At 43.6% G+C, this 21,995-nt stretch overlaps 1 protein-coding gene across 3 annotated transcripts in view; it reads right to left on the reverse strand.

Annotated features, from left to right (window-relative positions):
• PTDSS1 (phosphatidylserine synthase 1) overlaps positions 1–21,995 on the reverse strand; it is a 74,233-nt gene that overhangs the window by 40,320 nt on the left and 11,918 nt on the right. For all 3 annotated transcript variants that reach the window (XM_039464623.2, XM_074386834.1, XM_039464624.2), the window contains exons 2-4: positions 21,542–21,633; positions 11,188–11,232; positions 7,569–7,693 (exon numbers count right to left, since the gene is read on the reverse strand). In XM_039464623.2, coding sequence (XP_039320557.1) covers positions 7,569–7,693; positions 11,188–11,232; positions 21,542–21,633 — 262 coding nt within the window. The remainder of the gene's footprint in view (positions 1–7,568; positions 7,694–11,187; positions 11,233–21,541; positions 21,634–21,995) is intronic.

Consider the following 21,995-nt stretch of genomic DNA (forward strand, 5'->3'; position numbering starts at 1 on the left):
AGAGAATCACAGCCTGACAGAGGAAAGTGCCCTTGGGCTGAAGCAGGTTTTTTATTAGATTAAGGAGCAGGGCCATGTCCCATCAGCCTCAAATGTCTCAACCACCCCACCCTCTTCTTTACTCTGAATACGCTGTGTAGAGTTAGATAAGGAAGGGGTGAGATCTATTTTTGGAAGGCTACTCTTAAAGTAATCACAGCTTGCAGATAACTTTGGAGGCCTTTACACTCTATTAAAGTATTTCTATGCTTTGATATGTGGGAAGGCACTTTAAAAATCATAAAGACCAATGCATTTATTTCAGTATAGTTAGTAATGGACAGATTGGTCAATTATCCCCTTTGCAAGACCTGAGGTCCTGGTCCTGGAAGGGCCATAGGGCACTGCAGTTTCAAGCAGCCAGAGAGCTGCATGCAGGCAGAACCCTGGGAACCAGGAGGAACAGGGTTTAACTGAAAACAGTGTAGAGCTGAAGCCTGGCAAGGGGGTCAAGTGGGCAGGTGTGTGCCCATGAGCAAAAGATGGGTAAAGTTAGATTCTGCTGACCTCCCAGCTGGTCCTAGGCTGATCCTAGCGGCCCCTCCCTCTGCCTCACTTGCTAGACACCTAACCAAACACCAAGTCCTATTCACTTTACCTCCCCAGGTTGTTCTTCTATTCATCTCACTGACACTATTATTTCTAGCTTAGACTTCTGTAATAATAGCTTTTGAAAACTGTGGAATGTGTCAGCCATGTAACAACGTATAGATAATGCTATAATAAGCACCTGGGGTACTCACATCCAGCTTAAGACTACAAAGAGATCTTGAAAATTACAATCAGATCATGGAATGTGCATGCATGTGTGTAAGCGTGTCTGGGGCAGTGGGGTGAGGAAAAACAGGTTGGTTAGCATGCCCATCCCAATGTAGAAGGATCTCCACTACTGCACATGCCAGGTTTCCAGTCCAACTCTCTGTTCACTCCTCTCTGGGGGAGTTGCTGACTTTGGAAGAAGAAAGAGCTCCAACCTCTTTTGGGTCCTTTTTGGAAATTATTTGCCTACAGACAGCACAGGTTCTCATCAGCTCCCTCAACCATGCAGCAATTTTTGTGGGTCAGGCCCTGCTTCGTAGAAGCAGCTTGTGGTTGTCTAATGGGCTAGAAGAAGATAGGCTAGCTTAATTCAGCCCAGGTCTAAGGCCATCTGCTCCACTGAGCTTTTACAGGAATAAATCAGCTGAGATTTTGAGCTCTTGTTTTTGTTTCCAAACTCAACTAGAAATGGAGGTATTATTGATTGACCTCCTAAAACATCAACACAGATCATGCAGCTCCTCTGCTTATAAACCTTTCATGGCCTTTTCTTGCATTGAGAATAACACCCAAACTCCTCACCCCATCTGGCTCAGCCTTGGCAGCTTCCCTAGCCTCAGGCAGGGCCCTCTGCCTCCTGTTCCCTATACTCCTTCTGCCCCAGACTGGTCCCAGCTCCCCACACCCTGATCAGGGTCCCCACACAGGCTGTCCCCTATATAAGGATTATGCTTCCTTGAATCTATCACATGCCTTTTTCATACTGTATTATTTTTTGAGAATTAGGGTGACTATTTCAATATATTATAATGTATAGTACTTTAAATATAAAGTTTTTTTCCTCCAAAAAGTCATACCTATAATTGATGGTGTGTATTAAAATTGATGACCAGTGTGGGAAGTAGAAAAAAGTTCCTTTTTAAACTTCCCTTTCTTGTTAAAGAATAAGTGTGCTAATAACTTGGTTAAGCCCTATCCTATGCAGCTGTAAAACATCCCATGCTTATAGGCATGTAGTACATTCTGTGTCCTTGTATTTTTAACCGAGATATCTGTGCTGGATGTGCTCACAGGCATGCCCCAGCTTGCCATTGCTTTTACCTGTTTAGAAAAGTTTTAAGTTATTCACCAATCGGGTTTTAGTTTAAATTGTGAGGTCTGGCTCCAGCCAACGGAGATCAGACACAGCAATAAGGATAACCCCAAATGCGTATGGAATAAATTTGTGTGTTTTCCTTTGTTCATTGTACTCTTGTGGCACAATGGCTATCGAGGGTACCCTTCCTGCAGTCCAGGAAGTAAAAATTGCATTGCTGAAAGATCCTTTGTCTCAGTGCTGATTTTTCTTTGCAGCACCAAGATTCTATTTCCAACAACCAATCTTAACATTATAAAAAGCCCCGAGCATCTATTTCCAACAACCAATCTTAATGTTATAAAAAGAGAGATCACCAGACATTGTGTGCCTCCTAGTGCGAAATGCAGCACCCGCTCTGAGGCATCCCACTATAAAAACTTATCTGGAATCTAGAATTTCATCCAGCCCCTACACCTGAGTTTAGTTTATAGAAGACATAGGGTGACAAAGAGAATATGTTAAATGATGACACTTCCAATGCAAGCTGCAAATCCAGATGTGAAAAACTCTGTAGAATAAGCAATGTGCTTTCTCTGACAAATCAACTTTCAGCAAACAATGAGGGGAATTACAGATGACAAGACATCGAATGCAATGTGTAAACCTTGTCTGGATCCTATTTTGAATAAATCAACTGTACAGAACATTTATGAGGCAATTGCAGAAATGTGAACACTCACTGCATACTGTTTACTGTTCAGTGGTTATGCTAAAAAAAAAAAAAAAAAAAAGAAAAGCCATCTATTTTAGGTTTAATTTCTGAGAACTGTTTCAAAAGAATTCAGGATGTGGGGTGAAAAGGTGAAACAAGTTTGGGCCTGTGTCAATAATACTGATGCTGGGTAATGGGTACATGAGGTTATAGATTCTCTCTACTCTTGCACAGGTTTAAAGTTTTTCATAATGAATTTCTAAAAACCTGTTGAAATTGTCTTAGGGTTTAAGAGCCAACAATTATTTGCTTAATTTGCCTTCTTGTAGACTCTAAGCTCCCACCAGCATGGTGTCTTATGCAGAGGAAAAGTGGCTGGGCGCAGTGGCTCATGCCTATAATCCCAGCACTTTGGAATGGTGAGGCAAGTGGCTCACCTGAAGTCGGGAGTTCGAGACCAGCCTGGCCAACACGGCAAAACCTCGCTTCTACAAAACAAAAAACAAAACCAAAAACAAACAATGCAGAGGAAAAGCTGGGTCAGCCAGGCATGGTGGCTCGCACCTGTAATCCCAGCATTTTGGGAGGCTGAGGCAGGCAGATCGTGAGGTCAGGAGTTCGAGACCAGCCTGGCCAATATGTAGAAACCCGGTTTCTACTAAAAATACTGGGCATGGCAGTAGGCACCTGTATCCCAGCTACTAGGGATGCTGAGGCAGAAGAATCGCTTGAACCCAGAAGGTGGAGGTTGCAGTGAGCTGAGATTGCACCACTGCACTCCAGCCTGGGCAACAAGAGCGAAACTTTGTCTCAAAAAAAAAAAGAAACAAACAAACAAACAAACAAAGAAAAGCTGGGTCAGTATTTATTAACCAAAGAGTGTTGCTTCAAGACAACCCAGTCTACAAACTTGTCTGAAGCTTAAACACATATTTTTGAATAAAATCAATATTTTAAAATGCAGCAACTTTTTAGACAATTACACAAAAAATCTGCCTTTAATAGGATTTCAGTGATTCCCCACTACCAATTTATAATACTAATTTTTTTCTCTATCCCAGGCTGGAGTGCAGTGGCGCGATCTCGGCTCACTGCAACCTCCACCTCCTAGGTCCTGGTTCAAGCAATTCTCCTGCCTCAGCCTCCCAAGTAGCTGGGATTACAGGAATGCGCCAACATACCCAGCTAATTTTTGTATTTTTAGTAGAGATGGGGTTTCACCATGTTGGCCAGGCTGGTCTTGAACTCCTGACCTCATGATCCACCCGCCTCATGATTCACTTGGCCTCCCAAAGTGCTGGGATTATAGGCATGAGCCACACTGCTCCTGGCCTTAATAATATTAATTCTAAGGGAAAACGACGTCTGAGTTTCATTTTATGATACCAGACATGGACCATGATCTATCAAGATTAGGAATGGGTGGCAGCATGAATGGAGAGAGTAGGGACTCTGGGAAGCCAGGAATTACAGACCTGGTATAAAGAAAACACCAATGAATAGGTCCTTAGAATTGCAAAAGACAACTTTAAAATATAAAGGGATGGGATTAGAAATAGAGAAGGTGAGGCTGTTTAGCACCAGTTAGAATGCTACAAGCTGAGCGCAGCCTTCTGCTTTACTTTGGCAAGAAAGAATTAGCCAACATTTGACAACTAGAGTTTAAAATCCGGTTTCAGCTACTTGGGGACTGTAACTGTGACATCTGGATGTCCCTGTGATGTCAAATTCCTAAGGAAGCCAGATGTCAACAGCATTGTTATTTGATTCAACCTCTTCCTACTGGCTGGGAGAACCGGATCAACAGAGGCACACAAGCATGTCCACCTGCAAGTCAGTTTACTTTGCAACGTGACCACTTTTGCTCAAAAATGTAAGAAAGATGTTTGGGAGAATATTACATCTGGGATATCTTCCTCCCAATTTCTATTTCCTAAGGCTCCTGTGAGCATCAAAGCACTTATTTTTATAACTATATACTAGAAGCAAACTCCAAATGAACAGTACAAGTTTTGAAGCCAGAAAGATCCATCAACTTGTGTTTTCAGTGAGATGCTGCATTTTAAGCTTCCATCTTCTCCTCTCTAAAACGGTGATATAAACATCTAGCATGCATGCATGAGGCTTATATAGAATATAAAGTGCCCTCCACAGTGTCTGACAAATAGACAATTCATCATCAATAACTGCCATTATCCTCATTATAACCATCATCATCATTATCATCATCATCATCATAGGCTAGGAGGTCAACTTCTGCCATTCTCTCCCTTAGGGTAAAAATATTATGAAACAAATTTCCCCCCTGAGACTGATAAATAATTTCTGGCATTCTTATTTTTGCTTTAAGCATATCCCTTAAAAAATTTAAAGATAACGGACCGGGCGTGGGGGCTCAAGCCTGTAATCCCAGCACTTTGGGAGGCCGAGGCGGGTGGATCACGAGGTCAAGAGATCGAGACCATCCTGGTCAACATGGTGAAACCCCGTCTCTACTAAAAATACAAGAAATTAGCTGGGCATGGTGGCACGTGCCTGTAATCCCAGCTACTCAGGAAGCTGAGGCAGGAGAATTGTCTGAACCCAGGAGGCGGAGGTTGCGGTGAGCCGAGATCGTGCCATTGCACTCCAGCCTGGGTAACAAGAGTGAAACTCCGTCTCAAAAAAAAAAAAAAAAAAAAAAAAAAATTTAAAGATAACAATCTTTAAACACCACTCCAAGAAGGATTTGACCAATGTCACTGTGAGGAAATGATTATTTCTTGGATCTTTTATTAAGTCCTTTTGTATTACTTCTTGTTTGTCAAAGCAAACCCATCTGTGGCCTAAATTCCTGTTCTCCTTTTCAGAAAGGAATTAACCTGTGCCAAATGTTTGGATTAAAAAAAATTGGAAACAAACACATTATAGTATAAAATAGTGTGATATTGTGGTTCATAATAAATACATAATTTGGTCCTTGTCCCCAGCTCCTGGCCCAGAGCACCTAAAACCTTTGCAATTTCCTGGGCAATAGGGGTGCTAGGTGCATCTTTTGTTCTAATATCTGTTCTTTGACCCCAGCTACTGACACAGAGCTCCTAATCCTTGGAATTTCCTGGTGATAGGAGCATCTTTTGTTCTAATGAGGTGACTGATAAGTTCCTGGGTGGGAGCTGGTCATCAGAAAGACCAAGAAATGATTAGAAGCCTAGAACTTTCAGTCCTACCCTCCATCCTCTGGGAAGGAGAGTATGACTGGTGACGGAATAAAATATTGATCATGGGATGGTGTGGTGGCTCACACCTGCAATCCCAGCACTTTGGGATGCCAAGGAGGGTGGATCACTTGAGGTCTGGAATTTGAGATCAGCCTGGCCAACATGTTAAAACCCCATCTCTAAGGAAAATACAAAATTAGCCGGCCATGGTGGCACGTGCCTGTAATCCCAGTTCCTCAGGAGGCTGAGGCAGGAGAATCACTTGAACCTGGTAGGCTGAGGTTGTAGTGAGCCAAGATTACACCACTGTGCTCCAGCCTGGGCGACAGAGGAAGTGCCATCTCAAAAAAAAAAAAAAAAAAAATGGCCAGGCATGATGGCTCATGCCTATAATCCCACCACTCTGGGAGGCTGAGGGGAGCAGATCATTTGAGGTCAGGAGTTCAAGACCAGCCTGGCCAACATGGTGAGACCCTGTCTCTGCTAGAGATACAAAAATTAGCCAGGTATAGTGGTGGGCACCTATTTTCCCAGCTATTTGGGTGGCTGAGGCAGGAGAATTGCTTGAACCTGGAAGAGGGAGGCTGCAGCGAGCCAAGATTGTGCCACTGTACTTCAGCCTGGTCGACAGAGTGAGACTCCGTCTCAAAAACAAATAAAAAAAAGATCATGCCTATGTGATAAAGTCTCCATAAAAACCTCTGAATTCTGGGGTTCAGAAAGTTTCCAGGTCAGTGAACACATCCACGTGCTGGCAGGGTGGTGAACCCCAACTCCACAGAGACAAAGGCGTCTGCCCTCAGGACTCTGCTCGACCTTGCCTGAGCTACCTCTTCATCCAGCCATTCACCTGAATCTTTCATCATGTCCTTTACATAAGCTGGCAAACTTAAATAGTTCTGTGAGCCTTCATAGTCAATGATCGTGCACAAGGAGGAGATTGCAGGAACCCGATTTGTAGCTGATGGGTCAGAAGCACAAGTGACACGCTAGACTTGTGAGAGGCATCTGAAACATGGGTAGTGGTGAGGGACTGGGCCCTTAACTAGGGGGATCTGACGCTAACTCCAGGTGTCAGGAAAGTTGGAGAACTGGCTGGTGTGGGAAAAACCCATCATAGAAATGTTCACCATCGGTGAAGAGAAAAATAGTTGATTTTTCCCATAAAAGTAGTCTCTTTAGTAAAAGCCAAAATAGAGTAGTTTTAGCGAAGAATAAAATCTTTTGTATGGTTTAATAAAAACATTAGTAACAAATGAAATGGCCTCTCTGTGGCAAGCAGTGGGGCGGGATCAAGGCATCCAGGCCAGAGTGCAGGTGCTGATGGTGATGCTGACGAGCGCAGGGGAAGCCGCCGTGACCCAGGGCCTGGCGTGTTGGGGGCACCATGTCAGACCTTGCAGAAGGCCTCACAGATGATGCTACTTTGTTCACTTCACAATAAACCCCAAGTAAGAATTACTATTTTCAACTTACAAATACTTTGCCCAAAGTCCCACAACCAAGTAACAGAGGCAGAATTCACACCCGAGGCTGTCCGATGATCACGTGTGTATTCTTCCTCACAGACTCCTCTGCGGAATGAGAGGATTTCCTTTCCCTGGACTTTATCACTTACTTGTGGACAGCCATGCACCTCAAGAACCCTCCCAGAGACCTGGTGTTTAGGTATCTACACAGGAAGTATAGAGAAGGAACAATTTAAAATGTGAAGTCTACTACCTCTTACACCAAAGAAAGAGTCTACCAGTTTCTCCAAGAGGCCCTGACAAGTACATACCATGACGTCGGCTTCTCTTGTGGCGTATCGAAGATTTGGATCTAGCCAATACATTAGAGATTTAACCTGCTCAAAATTCAGGAAGAGTAGGAATACCAGGAACAGGAAGTAGAGCACACTGAGTCCTGAGAGAAATAAAAACATGCTTAGGTTTAGAAGAGATCCAATTGTCAGACACGCACGATACACATTAGACTAGAATGGCATTGTCAAAAGCAGACACTGAGATTGCAACACAGCCTGTTGAGACTCCTCTTGTAATATGGAATTTCCCTTGACGAGGCAGTCTGATATAGTCCTCATTCAGATTGAGAGGGGCCAATGAAACCACCTCTGGGAAACTGATGCTAACTTAAGCTGAGACTTGAAGGGCTGCCAGGCAAAGAGTGTGTGGGGTGGGCGTGAGGATCGCATGCAACACTCAGATAGAGAATAGCGTGCAGGTCGGTTTCTGAAGAGAAATGTCTAGGACCCAGTAGGTGGCTGGAGCACTGGCAGAGAGGGGAACGATCAAGATGGCCCTGAAGTGACAGGGCTTAAAGGCCATGGCCGAGATTTCAGACTTGATTGTAAGTTAAGTGGGGAAATGAGATGATCTAGGTAGTATTTTAAAAAGCCAACTAAGTGGACTGGAGGAGGGCAAGGCTGGCTGTGGACAGTACTACTGGCATAAGGTTCAAAAGGTGGCCCAGGGCCACTTATTCAAGATTTACACTCTACATTAGCCCTTGTAGGCATTCTTTTATTGTTAAATCATCTCATAATTGCACCCTGTGTCATTTTAAAAAGAAATGTGAATAATGCACTTTCAGAAGGCAAATGCCTGTCCAACACATTTTAGAAAGATTTCAGAACCGATCACCAGGGACTTTGTGGTTTCTCTTTCCATTGAACCCATTGGAATTAGAATGTTTATGCAGGACATTTAGAGACTGTGATACAAATGACGTTGGATCACAGCGCCCATCCAAACTTGGCTCAGCACTAATCTCCAGTGAGCCATTCCAGAGGAGAGCACGTCTGTGGCTGGAATGAAATCCACTGCAAGCACTATAGCGCCAAGCCTTCCAATGGGCACCCCTCTCCAGGCCTCAGGGAGCTCGAGGCCCAGGTGGTATGTGGCCAGCCCATAATTGTGAATCCTAGGGTCCAAGGAATGCATAATTTTTAGGCAAGTTGATAGGAGAATTGCCTTCAGTTTAAGCTTATGCACCACCTATTTTTTCCAGTTTTCACCACCAACGCCCCCTACTTGACTTTTTAATAATTATGACCCTCTTGAATAATTACATTAGGACAGAAAGAATCCGTGGTGCAGGGATTCTCAATCTGGAGTTCTTGGTTGGGCTTCGAGGTCTGTGAAGCCTGCATACTAGATGCAGAACTGTGCATGGTGAATGTCCCAATGTGCACACATTGGGAATGGGTCTATCTATCCAAGTTCTCATTGGATTATCAAAGGGCTCCATGTTCCCTAAGGCTCTCAGGAAGGAAATAATGCTGCTTATTATCTACCACAGATCATTTGAAATAGGAAGAATTTAGATATGTTCAGCTCGCTGAAAATAACTTCAAACAGCACTATTAAATTAATGGGAGGTATGTTTGTTATAGCCAGGACTAACTTTTTTTTTTTTTTTTTTTTTGAGACGGAGTTTCACTCTTGTTACCCAGGCTGGAGTGCAATGGCGCGATCTCGGCTCACCGCAACCTCCGCCTCCTGGGTTCAGGCAATTCTCCTGCCTCAGCCTCCTGAGTAGCTGGGATTATAGGCACGCGCCACCATGCCCAACTAATTTTTTGTATTTTTAGTAGAGACGGGGTTTCACCATGTTGACCAGGCTGGTCTCGATCTCTCGACCTCGTGATCCACCCGCCTCGGCCTCCCAAAGTGCTGGGATTACAGGCTTGAGCCACCGCGCCCGGCCAAGGACTAACTTTTTAAAAATGTAAATTGAGGGCCGGGCGTGGTGGCTCAAGCTTGTAATCTCAGCACTTTGGGAGGCCGAGGAGGGTGGATCACGAGGTCGAGAGATCGAGACCATCCTGGTCAACATGGTGAAACCCCGTCTCTACTAAAAATACAGAAAACTAGCCGGGCGTGGTGGCGCATGCCTGTAATCCCAGCTACTCAGGAGGCTGAGGCAGGAGAATTGCCTGAGCCCAGGAGGCGGAGGTTGCGGTGAGCCGAGATCGCGCCATTGCACTCTAGCCTGGGTAACAGCAGCGAAACTCCGTCTCAAAAAAAAAAAAAAGAAAAAAAAAAAAGAAAAATGTAAATTGAATCAGGTCGCTCTGGGAAAAACCCTCCCGTGATTTCCCCCTGCTCTTCACGCCCTGCTCTCTACCCCGGCCTACAGTCCCCATGATTCCATCTGTGCCCGACGACTCTGTGACCTCCCTCCTACTCTTCTCTTTGGGCTAACTATGCTTGCACCTCACTGGCCTGGAACACACCAAGTGGTTTCTAGCTGCGGGCCGTTTTAGCAGCTTCTTCCCTTGCCTGGGACGCTCCCCTCCCCCAGAATCTGTGCAGACTTGGATCCTCCTTCGTGTGACAGTTTACGACTGGGCATCACTCCCTCAGGCCTCCCCTCACTCCTCAAGCTAAAGCAGACACCCAGCTCCTGTTGCCTCCCCTGGTCTAAACTAGCTTCCTAATACTTTGAGATAGCTGATAATTTTTGATTACTGATTTGTGTAATAGTTTGTGTTACTAGCTGTCCTCTGTCTCCAAGTAGAAGGGCAGTTCCTCGAGGGCAGGCTCCTGTCTGTCTGGTCCTCCCTGGTGGCCTCAGGGCCCAGAGCAGCACCTGTGACATAGCACACTCAGTGAATGGCTGCTGAGTGAAAAGTTCACCAATCAATTTAAAGAGATTATGGGTTACCTAGGAGCTCTGAAGGCTAAAAGAAAAATAGGCAGCCTTTTGCAAAACAGCAATTTCTTAGAGTTCTTATACACTTTTTTTATATAAGATTACATTTTCTAAACCTAAAATAATTCATTTGGTGACTTATTTAGGCAAGATGAAGCCAATATTCAAAGTTTTGAAGATTCATTTTAAATCCATTTAGGTGACTTCACTATTTGGACTATAAAACCAAGTAAAACTAAGACATCTAATATTTATATGCTTATTTGTAACTCTTAGTCCAAATTAGGGTTCTTTGTCAGAAGTCTTCTCTTTCCAAGTTCTTTCTCATTCGTAACACTGAAGAAATGGAATTGCTTTGTTTTCATTCCCTCCCAGATGCTCCCAAGACAAATGTGCTCCTAGTAGGCACTTGGGCTTACACTAGTAAAAAGCAATGTGAAAATGCGTAAAGAAAAACAAGAGATATTTGCTTAAGTCAAATCCTGTGTACATTAAGAGACAGCAGCATAAGGAGGCGTGTGGAGTTGAAACAGTTCATGTGTAAGAGAATTTAGGTCACTGTCAACACTTTATTCTGTGTCAAAGAATTTTAAGAAAACATCTATATTAGAAACATCAAAAAGCAAAAAAGCTATAACAAAGTTTTAATTATTGAGAGTGGCAAGTAAAAGTCTTAAAGTGATAAACAGGAAAAAAGATTGAAAAAAACAGAACATCCTTTTACATTGCTAATGAAAACTTACCAAAAACCATTCGCCATAATGCTGGATGAGGTCGAGTGAATGGACCTGCAGATAAATAACATTATAAAGTTAGAATGAACTGGTTTCAGAGAAGGCTAAAACTTAAGAAGGTACTGCTGATCTCCATATAGATAACAATAAGAAAAAGCTCTCTACTGTTAAAACAGGTTTTTTGGGTTTTGGGTTTTTTTTTTTTTTTTTTGCTACATAAACACTTTGAGGTCAAAGTTTCCTTGAAATGTTTTCTCTGCATTGTAATAACTGTCACCACAATCATCACAGGCACCACTCTCTCCACAACAGATTTTTTTAAAGCTTTGCCTTGACAAGTCAGAACATAATTTCCCATGGAAACAATGTTGTAACAGTGAGTGGGTCACCAGGCTAGGCTTACGTCTGTGTAATACATATTGCACCTTAACAAGTAAAATGTCCCAGCTGTCCAGGAGCTCCAGGAAAAAAAGGCTCTAGACACTAGACAGTCACCATCGTGTGCATGCATTCGCATGTGTGTGTGTGTGTGTGTGAGAGAGAGAGAGAAAGAGAGAGAGAGAGAGAGAGAGAAAGAATATGACAGAAAAATAAAAGAGGAGAAAAACACCCGTGGCTTTTGAATATGACCTGTGCTGACACAACACCTCTGACATGGCAATCCAGTTCAGACACATGCAGATTCCATGCAACTGAAACAAAAGTCTCATGGATACAACTTTCCCTTATGACAAGTGATACACCAATACTTTCTTTTTTCATTAAAAAGAAAAAGAAGAGGGAGAAGAAAGCAAGCAAACCTGGACCTTACAACTCACAGCTATGGAAAAGCACCATTCCAGTGAAGATCCGTTCTGTGTGGGGCTGACCACGCCTTTTGAAGAGCCTTCCTACACCTGCAGAATTCCCAATTCATGTCCTTTGGGACGTGAATTCCTAATTCATGCAGAATTCCCAATCCAATTCCCAATTCCCAATCACTTGCAGAATTCCCAATTCATGTCCCTTGGGACATGAATCCCATGTCCCCAGGAGAGACACCAGAGCTTGCTTCCCAGCCTTCTTTACAGGTAGGGCTGGGTCTGCAGTGGCACTCGTGCCAGGCTTGGCCTCAGGAGCTGGTGACAGCAAATGAAGTAGGCACAGCTCTCCTCTCTCTCTGTTTCTCTGGCCCTGACCAACAGGGGCAGTAGTCAGGCAGTGGCCATCCAAAGTGGCACTCCATTACAATCCATTGCAGAAGGGGCACAGGGGCAGAGCATAGCCCACGTACGCTGGGGTTTCCTCCTTAGAACAGTTCTGGGGGTGGTGCCTGTTTCTGGAAGCTCTGGTGATGGCTGGTTTCCAAGCCAGCCTATGACACTGTGAGCCACTCCTAGTCTTTAACAGGCTCTTTAATGAGCAGAGTCAGCATCTGTTGCTTGTAATCTTGAATCCTATCTGAGGCAAACATTCCACTGGAATTTTTATTCTTGAATTCATTCTGAAATCGCTTATATATTCTTAAGAAGACCACATTGAATCATATTTTTTTTTTGGTGCCGTGACTCAGATGAATTATATTTTAACTACTTTCTTTTGATGAATCAAGTTCTTATTACAAAAATCAGTTACAAGTACCCCCCACCATTCAAATCCATCAGTTCCCAGGTGGCAATTCAGATGGTGAGTTTGGTTCATGAGAGATTCTGCTTTACCCAAATGCATTTCGTTTCTGTGTTTTAATGGCAAGTAGTAAGAACTCAGACAGTTAGGGGTTTATTGAAAATTAATCGAAATCTGTTTGATTCTGAGTTCCAATAGTGAGGGCTCAGACAGTAAGGAATACTTGTATTCCTTTTCAAAATCAGCTGCTTCTTTCTCAGAAAGTCACAGGGATGTTTATAAACCAGGATCCCGCCAGGTAATATGACACCATCACTTTTCGTCAAGTCATTGGGAACCTCATGGCTAACACTGTCATCTTTTAAGTTATTTTCATTTCCAAATGTTCCTCTTTACTGATGGTAGGGAATAGCTCTTGACTTGTCACCATAAGTGACTTCTGTATTTTGGTGGATTCCTGGCTTGCAAATATTACTTGATCTATACCATTAAATTAACCTTTTGGACATAAAACGGGATGCCAGTGTTCTGTGTAGTTTCCTCTCACAAGGTTCAACTCTAAAACTGTATGACCTATTATTTGGCTTGTGACAAAATCAGCACTTAAAAATCCTATAACATTATTCTCAAGAGCAGTCATAATGACAAGAGTCAGCAGTACTTTCCTGAGCACTTACTATGCACTGGGCTGTGCAATAAGACACCCCACACAGTGTCATGAGGACTCAGAGACAAAGATGTCACCATTATTCCCAGTTTACAGATACCGATACTGAGGCACAGGAACCTGCCCTGGGTTATGCAGCTCATGGAGTCTTCCTGAGCTCTGTCACAGCCTCCTCTGTGACCAGGCTGAGTAGTGAGGAGCACCTGGGGACTCTCCTGTGAACTCTCACAGGACTGGGTTGGCTCAGGATGAGGAGAGGGTTGGAGAGGGTGTCTGAGGGTTGGGCCCAGATTGGCTTCAGGACCAGGAGGGCGAGGGGAAAGAAACAAGCTAGGGGTGTTTAGAGCTGATGCAATAGAAGGGAAAGGCATGACAGAGGCTTTGCCGTAATGTGGAACTGATAAGCAGGCTCAGGAAAAGCAAGCCAGGGAAAGGGCAGGGAACCCATGGCTCTAGAGATAAAAGCCAGGGACCACCCTGACCCAGGGAGGTAGGAATCACTGGTAACTTTTGCCTATGAAAGGTGAGATAAGGCCTGGAATGTAAGGTGACCCTTTCAGTAACTAACTTCAAAACCCAGTCTAGGTTTGATTTCAACCATCAAATCTGCCGCCCTGCAAGTGTGAGGCTTGTCATAACTGCCCATTGCCTCCTGAGAAGAAACTCTGAATTTTTTTAAAGTGGTATTTTTAAAAGTACATTTCAGTAGCAGTATACACTAAGAGTGCCATCTTTACCATCAGACAGCAATATTGCTAAAAGTTATCATTTTACTTAAAAAAAAAAAAATCAAGGGTGAGGCTGGCATGTTCTAGATTATAAATCCTGATACTTACGCTCACTAGGTTACCTGCACCTGGCTACTCCGGTCAAGTCACCTTTGCAGAGCCTAAGGGTGTATGTGCCAGGGGTGGGGACGTAAAAGGAGCCCCGCCTTCCACAGCATCACTTGTGATGCTGTGAATGTTCATGTCATCTCAATGCCTTCCCCACAACTCTTATTTCCCAACAGACTATTGACTATTTTCTCAGTGGTCTTGTAAAGGCAGGCTTCCTTTTCTTTGACTATTGTTATGGTTCTGAGGTTATTGGAAGGGCTCCACCTCATGGTTGCTCTCCACAGGAGTTCCTACTACTTATCTGTGCTTTATATGGGATTTGATAAAAGCTACCTGGGAGAATCTCGATCTGCAGTTTGGTTATTCACTCTCTTGCTTATGTTGGAGAATTGGGGAAGACTTCTTAGGGCAGAGGTGCAGCAACCAACACTGGGTTTTGGTTTTCTGATGAGGCACACTTAAAAACTATGTGTTTTATTTTCTTTATCGTTCCTTCCATCTAGAATACATCATTTTTTTTTTTAGATGGAATCTCGCTCACTCAGTCACCCAAGCTGGAGTGCAATGGCACCATCTCAGCCCAATGAAGGCTTCGTCTCCCAGATTCAAGCAATTCTCCTGCCTTAGCCTACCGAGTAGCTGGGATTACAGGCATGGGCCACCATGCCCAGATGATTTTTGTATTTTTAGTAGAGACAGGGTTTCTCCATGTTGGCCAGGCTGGTCTCAAACTCCTGACCGCAAGTGATCCTCCCACCTCAGCCTCCCAAAGTGCTGGGATTACAGGCATGAGCAACCTCACCCAGCCTAGAATGCATCATTTTCAATCAGATATTAAGAGCAAGGTTAATTTCAAAAGAAATAGAGGGGCCGGGCGTGGTGGCTGAGATTACAGGCATGCACCACTGTGCCCAGCTGGAGATTTTTTTTTTTTTTTTTACAAAAAGTAGTGAAGCAGGGGACACACGAGGGAAGGAGAAAGGAACTTTTCTCTTTTTTTAATTTAGAAGATGGTGAACCTTTTGGATTACTTTCAAACATCAAGGAGACATGATTACCATTATCTTAACTCAGAGACGTCAAATGACACAGAAGGACAAACAATGACAAACTCAGAAAGAATAAGAAATACGAATTTTTCACTCTCCTCAAAAGACCTTAAACAAGTACTGAGTGCAGCCAGGTGTGGTGGCACACACCTGTAATCCTAGCACTTTTGAAGCTGAGGCAAGTGTATCACCTGAGGTCAGGAGTTCGAGACCAGCCTGGCCAACATGGTGAAACCCCATCTCTACTAAAAAATTTTTTATAATTAGATGGGTGCGATGGTGGGTGCCTATAATCCCAGCTACTTGGAAGGCTGAGGCACAAGAATCCCTTGAGCCCAGGAGGTGGAGGGTGCAGTGAGCCGAGATCGAGCCACTGCACTCCAGCCTGGGCAATAGAGGGAGACTCTGTCTCAAAAGAAAAAAAAAAAAAAAAAAAAAAGTGCTGAGTGATGTTTCTCTTGCAGACAACAAAAAGAAAAGAGAAGGCTTGTTCTGTGAATTTTTCTCCAGGTGGATTTATTACTTAATTCAACATATATTAATGAGAAGTCACTGTGGGCCAGGTACTTGAAGTATAAATAAGGCTGGGCTGGTTTTGGGGGTGTGGTAAGATGGAAAGGGGATGAACAGTTAAAGGGAGTTCTCAGAAGCAGGAAGTGTACACCAGAAGGTCGCCTGTTGAAAGAAATCTCCAGCCAACTGGAGACTCAAATAGATTTCTAAATTTCACTCCAGTGATAGGTGGTATAGTTAAAATTACACATACACTTGAGTGTCAGTTGCTATAATGGGATGAAGGTAGCAATTAAAACATTTTTGTAAGGACGCCAAAAGAGAATGAAGAGAAGAAGTGAAGAGGCGAAGTGGGCAGGAGAGATGTGTAAAAGTGGACATCAAATCCTCTCCTTCCCGTGCTCTCACTGCCAGCCCTCTCCCGCCACATCTGCTTATGGAACTGAAAGAAAGAACCCTAGGACCTAATCCTGCCACTCACCCTGCTGATTGTCACACCAAATTTTGTTTGAATGTCCACTCCTTTGCCATATAACTCAGGGGTGGATTCTAAACCAGCAGAGGTGATTCTAGTCCCCTGGCATTCTTCTAGCCAACAAATACCTGTTGAACATCTTCTCCTCTAAACACCAGAAATTTCTGTCCTTGGAACTGGTTGAGAAGAGACATGTGGCCCAACCCTAGTCAAAGACATGGAAGTTTGCTGGAGGGTCGCTAGAAAAGGCATCGCTACTCAACTGAAAGACACACAAGAAGAGATGATCTCTTCATCTGCTGGCCATTGCCTGCCACTACATGGCCGGCCCTGCAGGATCTGTCTCAAGGCCAGCAGGGCAGAGTGCAGGCTGGAAGACGGCAGAATAGAAAGGGGTAAAGAAGTTGGGTCTTCGCAGGTCACTGAGCCACTGAATTAGCCAGCCCTCAAAACACCCTATCTCAGAACTTCTTGTTATGTGAGAAAATTTCCTTATTGTTTAAGCCATTTTGAAATGTATTTTCTTTTTTCTTTTCTTTTCTTTCTTTTTCTTTTTCTTTTTTTTTTTTTTATGAGGTGGAGTCTTGCTTTGTTGCACAGGCTGGAGTGCAATGGCACAATCTTGGCTCACTGCAACCTCCGCCTCCCAGGTTCAAGTGATTCTCCTGCCTCAGTCTCCCAAGTAGCTGGGATTACAGGCACACGCCACCACCCCTGGCTAATTTTTGCATTTTTAGTAGAGACAGGGTTTCACCATATTGGCCAGGCTGGTCTCCAACCCCTGACCTTGTGATCTACCCGCTTTGGCCTCCCAAAGTGCTAGGATTACAGACATGAGCCACCGCGCCCAGCCTCTTGAAATGCATTTTCTATCACTGGTAGCCAAAAGTATCCTGTTATAAAACACTATAGAGAAAGTCAAGGGCGTTGTTATTTAGACTCTACAAAAAGAATCACATGGCTCCCTTCCTGTAGGAGTTGACCAAGTTTACCACACAGATAATATATATGAACTCACACATACCCGAGGAGACAAATAAACACAATCCACTTTTGGCCCATACACAGCTGTGCAGGGCAGCGTTTACCTGACAGGCGTCCCCAAACTACGGCCGGGCCGGGGGCCGCATGCAGCCCCCTAAGGCCATTTATCCGGCCCCCCACCACACTTCAGGAAGGGGCACCTCTTTCATTGGTGGTCAGTGAGAGGAGCACAGTATGTGGCGGCCCTCCAACGGTCTGAGGGACAGTGAACTGGCCCCCTGTGTAAAAAGTTTGGGGATGCCTGGTTTACCAGGTCAAGGATAAACGCATTTCAAGTTGCCAAAAAATCGTTCCAGGCATGCGATCTACTGCAGGCATGTCCCTAAAACTGCTGTGAAGGAGAGGGCAAGTTTGGAGCTCCATTTCTCCCATTCATTTTTCATTACTTAATTTAAGAATATGGGCCAAGGGTGAGGAGAATGGAAAATAAGGAGACAAGACTGAGGGAGAAAGGGCACGTATACTCCACTCACAGAGGCAGCCACTCAGCACGGGCTCCTGGGAAGTCCTGTGGCCTGAGAGCTGGTCTGATAGGGGAGGCCACACACCTCAGGGGCACCCTGCCCAGGGCCCTCCCAACTCCCCACTATCTCCACTGGCACCTTCCAAAGCCATTCCTAATTGAAAACTATTCGGTAACATTCTTTCATGTGAAAAAGTTAGTTTTACTATTCTTAGGTAAAGTGTAAATAAACAGATCTTCAGAAAACAAATGAGGTAAGCACAGTATGTGTGCTATATACACGTGGCTTCAAGAGAATCCATGTCCTCCCTTCGCTGACTAATGTCCCAGTCCCTCCAGCACAGGACACTGAGCTGTCATCCTCCTTGTTTATAGCTTCCATACCTATCTGAAACCTTATTTTTGGCAGGGTCTGCCTCTTGGTAAATGGTGCGTGTGTCTGTGTGTGTGTGTGTAAGTACACGGGAGGAGGGGAAAGGACGGCAAGGCAGAAATAGAGTAGAAACAGGAGAAAGTAGGAAGGGTTAGATCAATGTGTCAGCTCCTGCCAATCACAGACACACATGGGCAACGGAGAAGCATCCGCTCAGTCACCACTCACCTCCTGTGGCATGCAAAGCATGCTAGGTCCAGGCCAACTAAGACCCCACCCTGGGGGAAAAGACAAGCCAGGGACTGACAGAAAAAAAGGGAAACAGGAGGAGATAGAAACATATTACGGGAGAAAGTCAGAGATAAAGCATGTTGCAGAGATAAAGGACCTAACAAGAGATATGACCAGAACAGCACTGAGGAAGGAAAATGCACAGCTGCGGCCCTGCTGACATCAAAGGTGGGGGACGTGGTGGCATATTTCAGCCTTCTCACTGGTAAACTGAGACGGCTGAACTAGGTGAGCTCTATGGCTCCTCCCCACTTTGTGTATTTCACAAAGTCCATGCAGCCAGGATAAGAAAACCAAGCTTCAGTTTTATCTTTCCAAAATCAAAACAAAAGCACAGTCCCACAATGAGAGATTGAGCAGGTGAAGTCAACTTTGAAGATCAGAGTACTTCATTGGGGAACAGAGGCAAAGTCAGCAGAAATCACACAAAGTGTTACATCGAATAGATCTAATCCCATAACCTTCAGTGCCTTTGGTACCTCAAGAAAAACAACTGCTAATGAAGCCCCAATACTCAGCTCCTGCTAAAGACTCAGAGAAGGGATGGCTGTAAAAATCACAGCGATTGGGAGACTAATCTTTTAGAACCTTCATACTTCTAAAACAGCTCTGGACTCAGAAACAGCAAATTGTTTATAAAGAGCCAAAAAGAAACCCTTGAGAACTAAGCAACAAGTAACACAGTCAAGGAAAGCTGAAGACTTAAAGAACAGACCTGATACCTTTGCACTGATCAGTTTCCTGAGCACATGTGCATGACAGACTGATAGGGGAAAAACAAAGACAGGAAAGAGGACATAAGAGAAATAAAGAGAAATGGTCATAGCACTGAGTGATGACAAAGAAGGAAGCAGCAGATCACAGGATGCAGAAGGCAGAATGGCTGAGGGGAAGGGGAATAAACTGTCGCTACCATGTGAATAGTCACCTAGTCACATTTTAGAGGCTCCACATGTCTGCCTTGCATTGAGTTGGTATGTAACCCGAGATAGAGTTTGCCATTTCCTTGCTTTGAGTTGTATCCATATGCCACCTTTGTATGGAAAGGCCAGGACCCAGCGCTCAGGAAACCCACCTTTGGCTGGCACTCTTGAAGGAGATAAGGATCTACATAACACCCAAGCTCTCCCCTAACCTAAAATTCAATGGGAGGGAAAGGAAAGTTGGCAAATAGCCAAACAGTTGTTTGACATCAGGAATTTTTTTCAGCAAATTTGATAGCAGGTGTCCTAGCTGCCCAGGCAGCTGAGGATGGAGGACTGCCTGATGCCAAGAGTTCAAGACCAGTCTGGGCAACACAGTGAGACCCCATCTCTATCTACAAAAAATACAAAAAATTAGCTGGGTGTAGTGGTGTATGCCTGCAGTTCCAGCTGCTCAGAAGGCTGAGGTAGGATAGCTTGAGCCCAGGAGTTTGAGGATGCAGTGGCCTGTAATCACACTTGTGAATAGCTACTGCACTCCAGCCTGGGCAAGAGCAAGACTCCATCTCCAAAAATAAAAAAATAAAATAAAATAAATCCTATAGTAGGGTCAACACCCCTTCATTCCATGACTTTCCCATATTACGCATACATTGTCTTGATACCCTGATAACTGAGCATTACCAGAACCATCAATCCTTATGAAAAAGGCAAACTACACTTGACTTATCTGCATAAGGTATGCAGATTTTCATTAAAAAAAACTTTTAACGTAAAAGCTTGCATGTTTGGAGAGCTAAACTCAGCTCCCAAATAACTTGGCTATGTAGAACAATTCATTCTCTGAGGGATCCAGAGTCATGGTTTTATCAGTGTGATTATTATGCTACTCTGCTACATGCTAAAACCACTACATTCTTGTAAACACAGTGCCACATAAGAGTCTGCCTCCAGAGCCCATGCTCTTAACTATGATGCAAAACTCAGATTTTTTTTTTTTTTTTAAATCTACCTTCTTCTAGATGACTCGTATCTCAGAAAATAGAACAAAATTCCACTGCTACCATCTTAGGAAGCCTGAAGGCCTTGACATGGAACATTTCCAGGTAGCATCTGATAACATTCATAATGAGCTTCTTATATTACACGATAGCCTACTGAATAGCATGGGCAGTCACAGAAGAAATGCAGCCTAAAGCACGACATTTAAAACCCAAGTAGGGCTGGCCTATGGTTATGGAGAATAACCCATAAGAAAGACTGGAACAATTTTCAAATATCCTTTTAAAAAAATAGAAGACAAGAGTGAGCATTTAGAAATGGTTATGGAGATTTGGTTCAATTCATTCACTTCAGAGAACAAAAAAACAAAACAAAACAAAAAAGAAATAAAAATAAATGGTTATGGAGAACAAGTAGAGAATATTCTACTGGGAAGATACTGAAAGGGAATAAGAAAAAAGACAGTAACTTTTAAGGAACAATTTGGAGGAAAGGGATGAATTGTGAGCATGACAGAATACCAAACTTGCTTTTTAAACAAAAGTTTTGCCTCACTCCATAATCATGATGGGGGCACAATTCACAGTAATAATTGTCTTTTTTCCTGCTGATGAAAATTCATATCCCAAATGCATAATCAGCAAAGTTTGTGGTGATAAAAGATCACTCGGGACAACCCATTTAAGTAATACTCATTATAGCATTGACCCTGTCCTTAGCAAAAACGAAGAACTCAGCCGTAATGGAGTATTTTATGACTCATCTGATAATAACAAAAACAGCCACAGAAAGAACCACATTTATTGAGAAATCACATTTATAATTTGTTAGTCATATTTACAATGTTTAACATGCCCCAATTTAGTTAACCCTCACAACCATACCTATCTGTGATCTCCATTTTATAGAAGGAAACTGAAGCACTCTTAGCACTCTTAGGGGGCTTCCCTGGAGCTAGGAAGTGACAGAATGGGCAGTCTGCCTCCAGAGCCTGTGCACCTAAACCCTACACAAAACTCAGATTATTTTTTTTTATTCCATCTTCTAGATGACTCATCTCAAAAAAACTAGAAGGGCACAACACATACGAGAAATGTGGTAACACATGACATCACTTACCATTGGGGAAGGCTAACACACTGATGATAAGAAAGAAGAAGATAACAGAGAGGATGCCTCTCCAGATGTTGTCTTCTGGAACAGAGTCATCCCTGAAAATAGAAAAACAACATGGAACTAAATTTCAGATCTAAATAGAAAACCTAGCGGAAGGAAGACTTCTATGTTCTAAAAACTGGGGGACCACTAGATGTAGGACAGGATTGAATAGGTTCTGAAATGAGATTATACAGATCATATAATATTTCTTAGATCATTATATGTCCGAACAGCACTAACAAACTAATGCTGACTTAATTTCATAGACCTGCTTATAAAACCAGACTACATAATCAGACACTTTTTACCTTCCAGCGAAGTGCACTTTTAATAGACACCTAACAGTTGAATCTCTGCCCAGAAGTTATAAACATGGCCCTCAAAATGCCAGTGTGATCTTTACTAGGGTAGTTGT

The sequence above is a fragment of the Saimiri boliviensis genome, chromosome 15, assembly GCF_048565385.1.
Source record: "Saimiri boliviensis isolate mSaiBol1 chromosome 15, mSaiBol1.pri, whole genome shotgun sequence".
In the NCBI taxonomy this organism is placed as follows: domain Eukaryota; kingdom Metazoa; phylum Chordata; class Mammalia; order Primates; family Cebidae; genus Saimiri; species Saimiri boliviensis.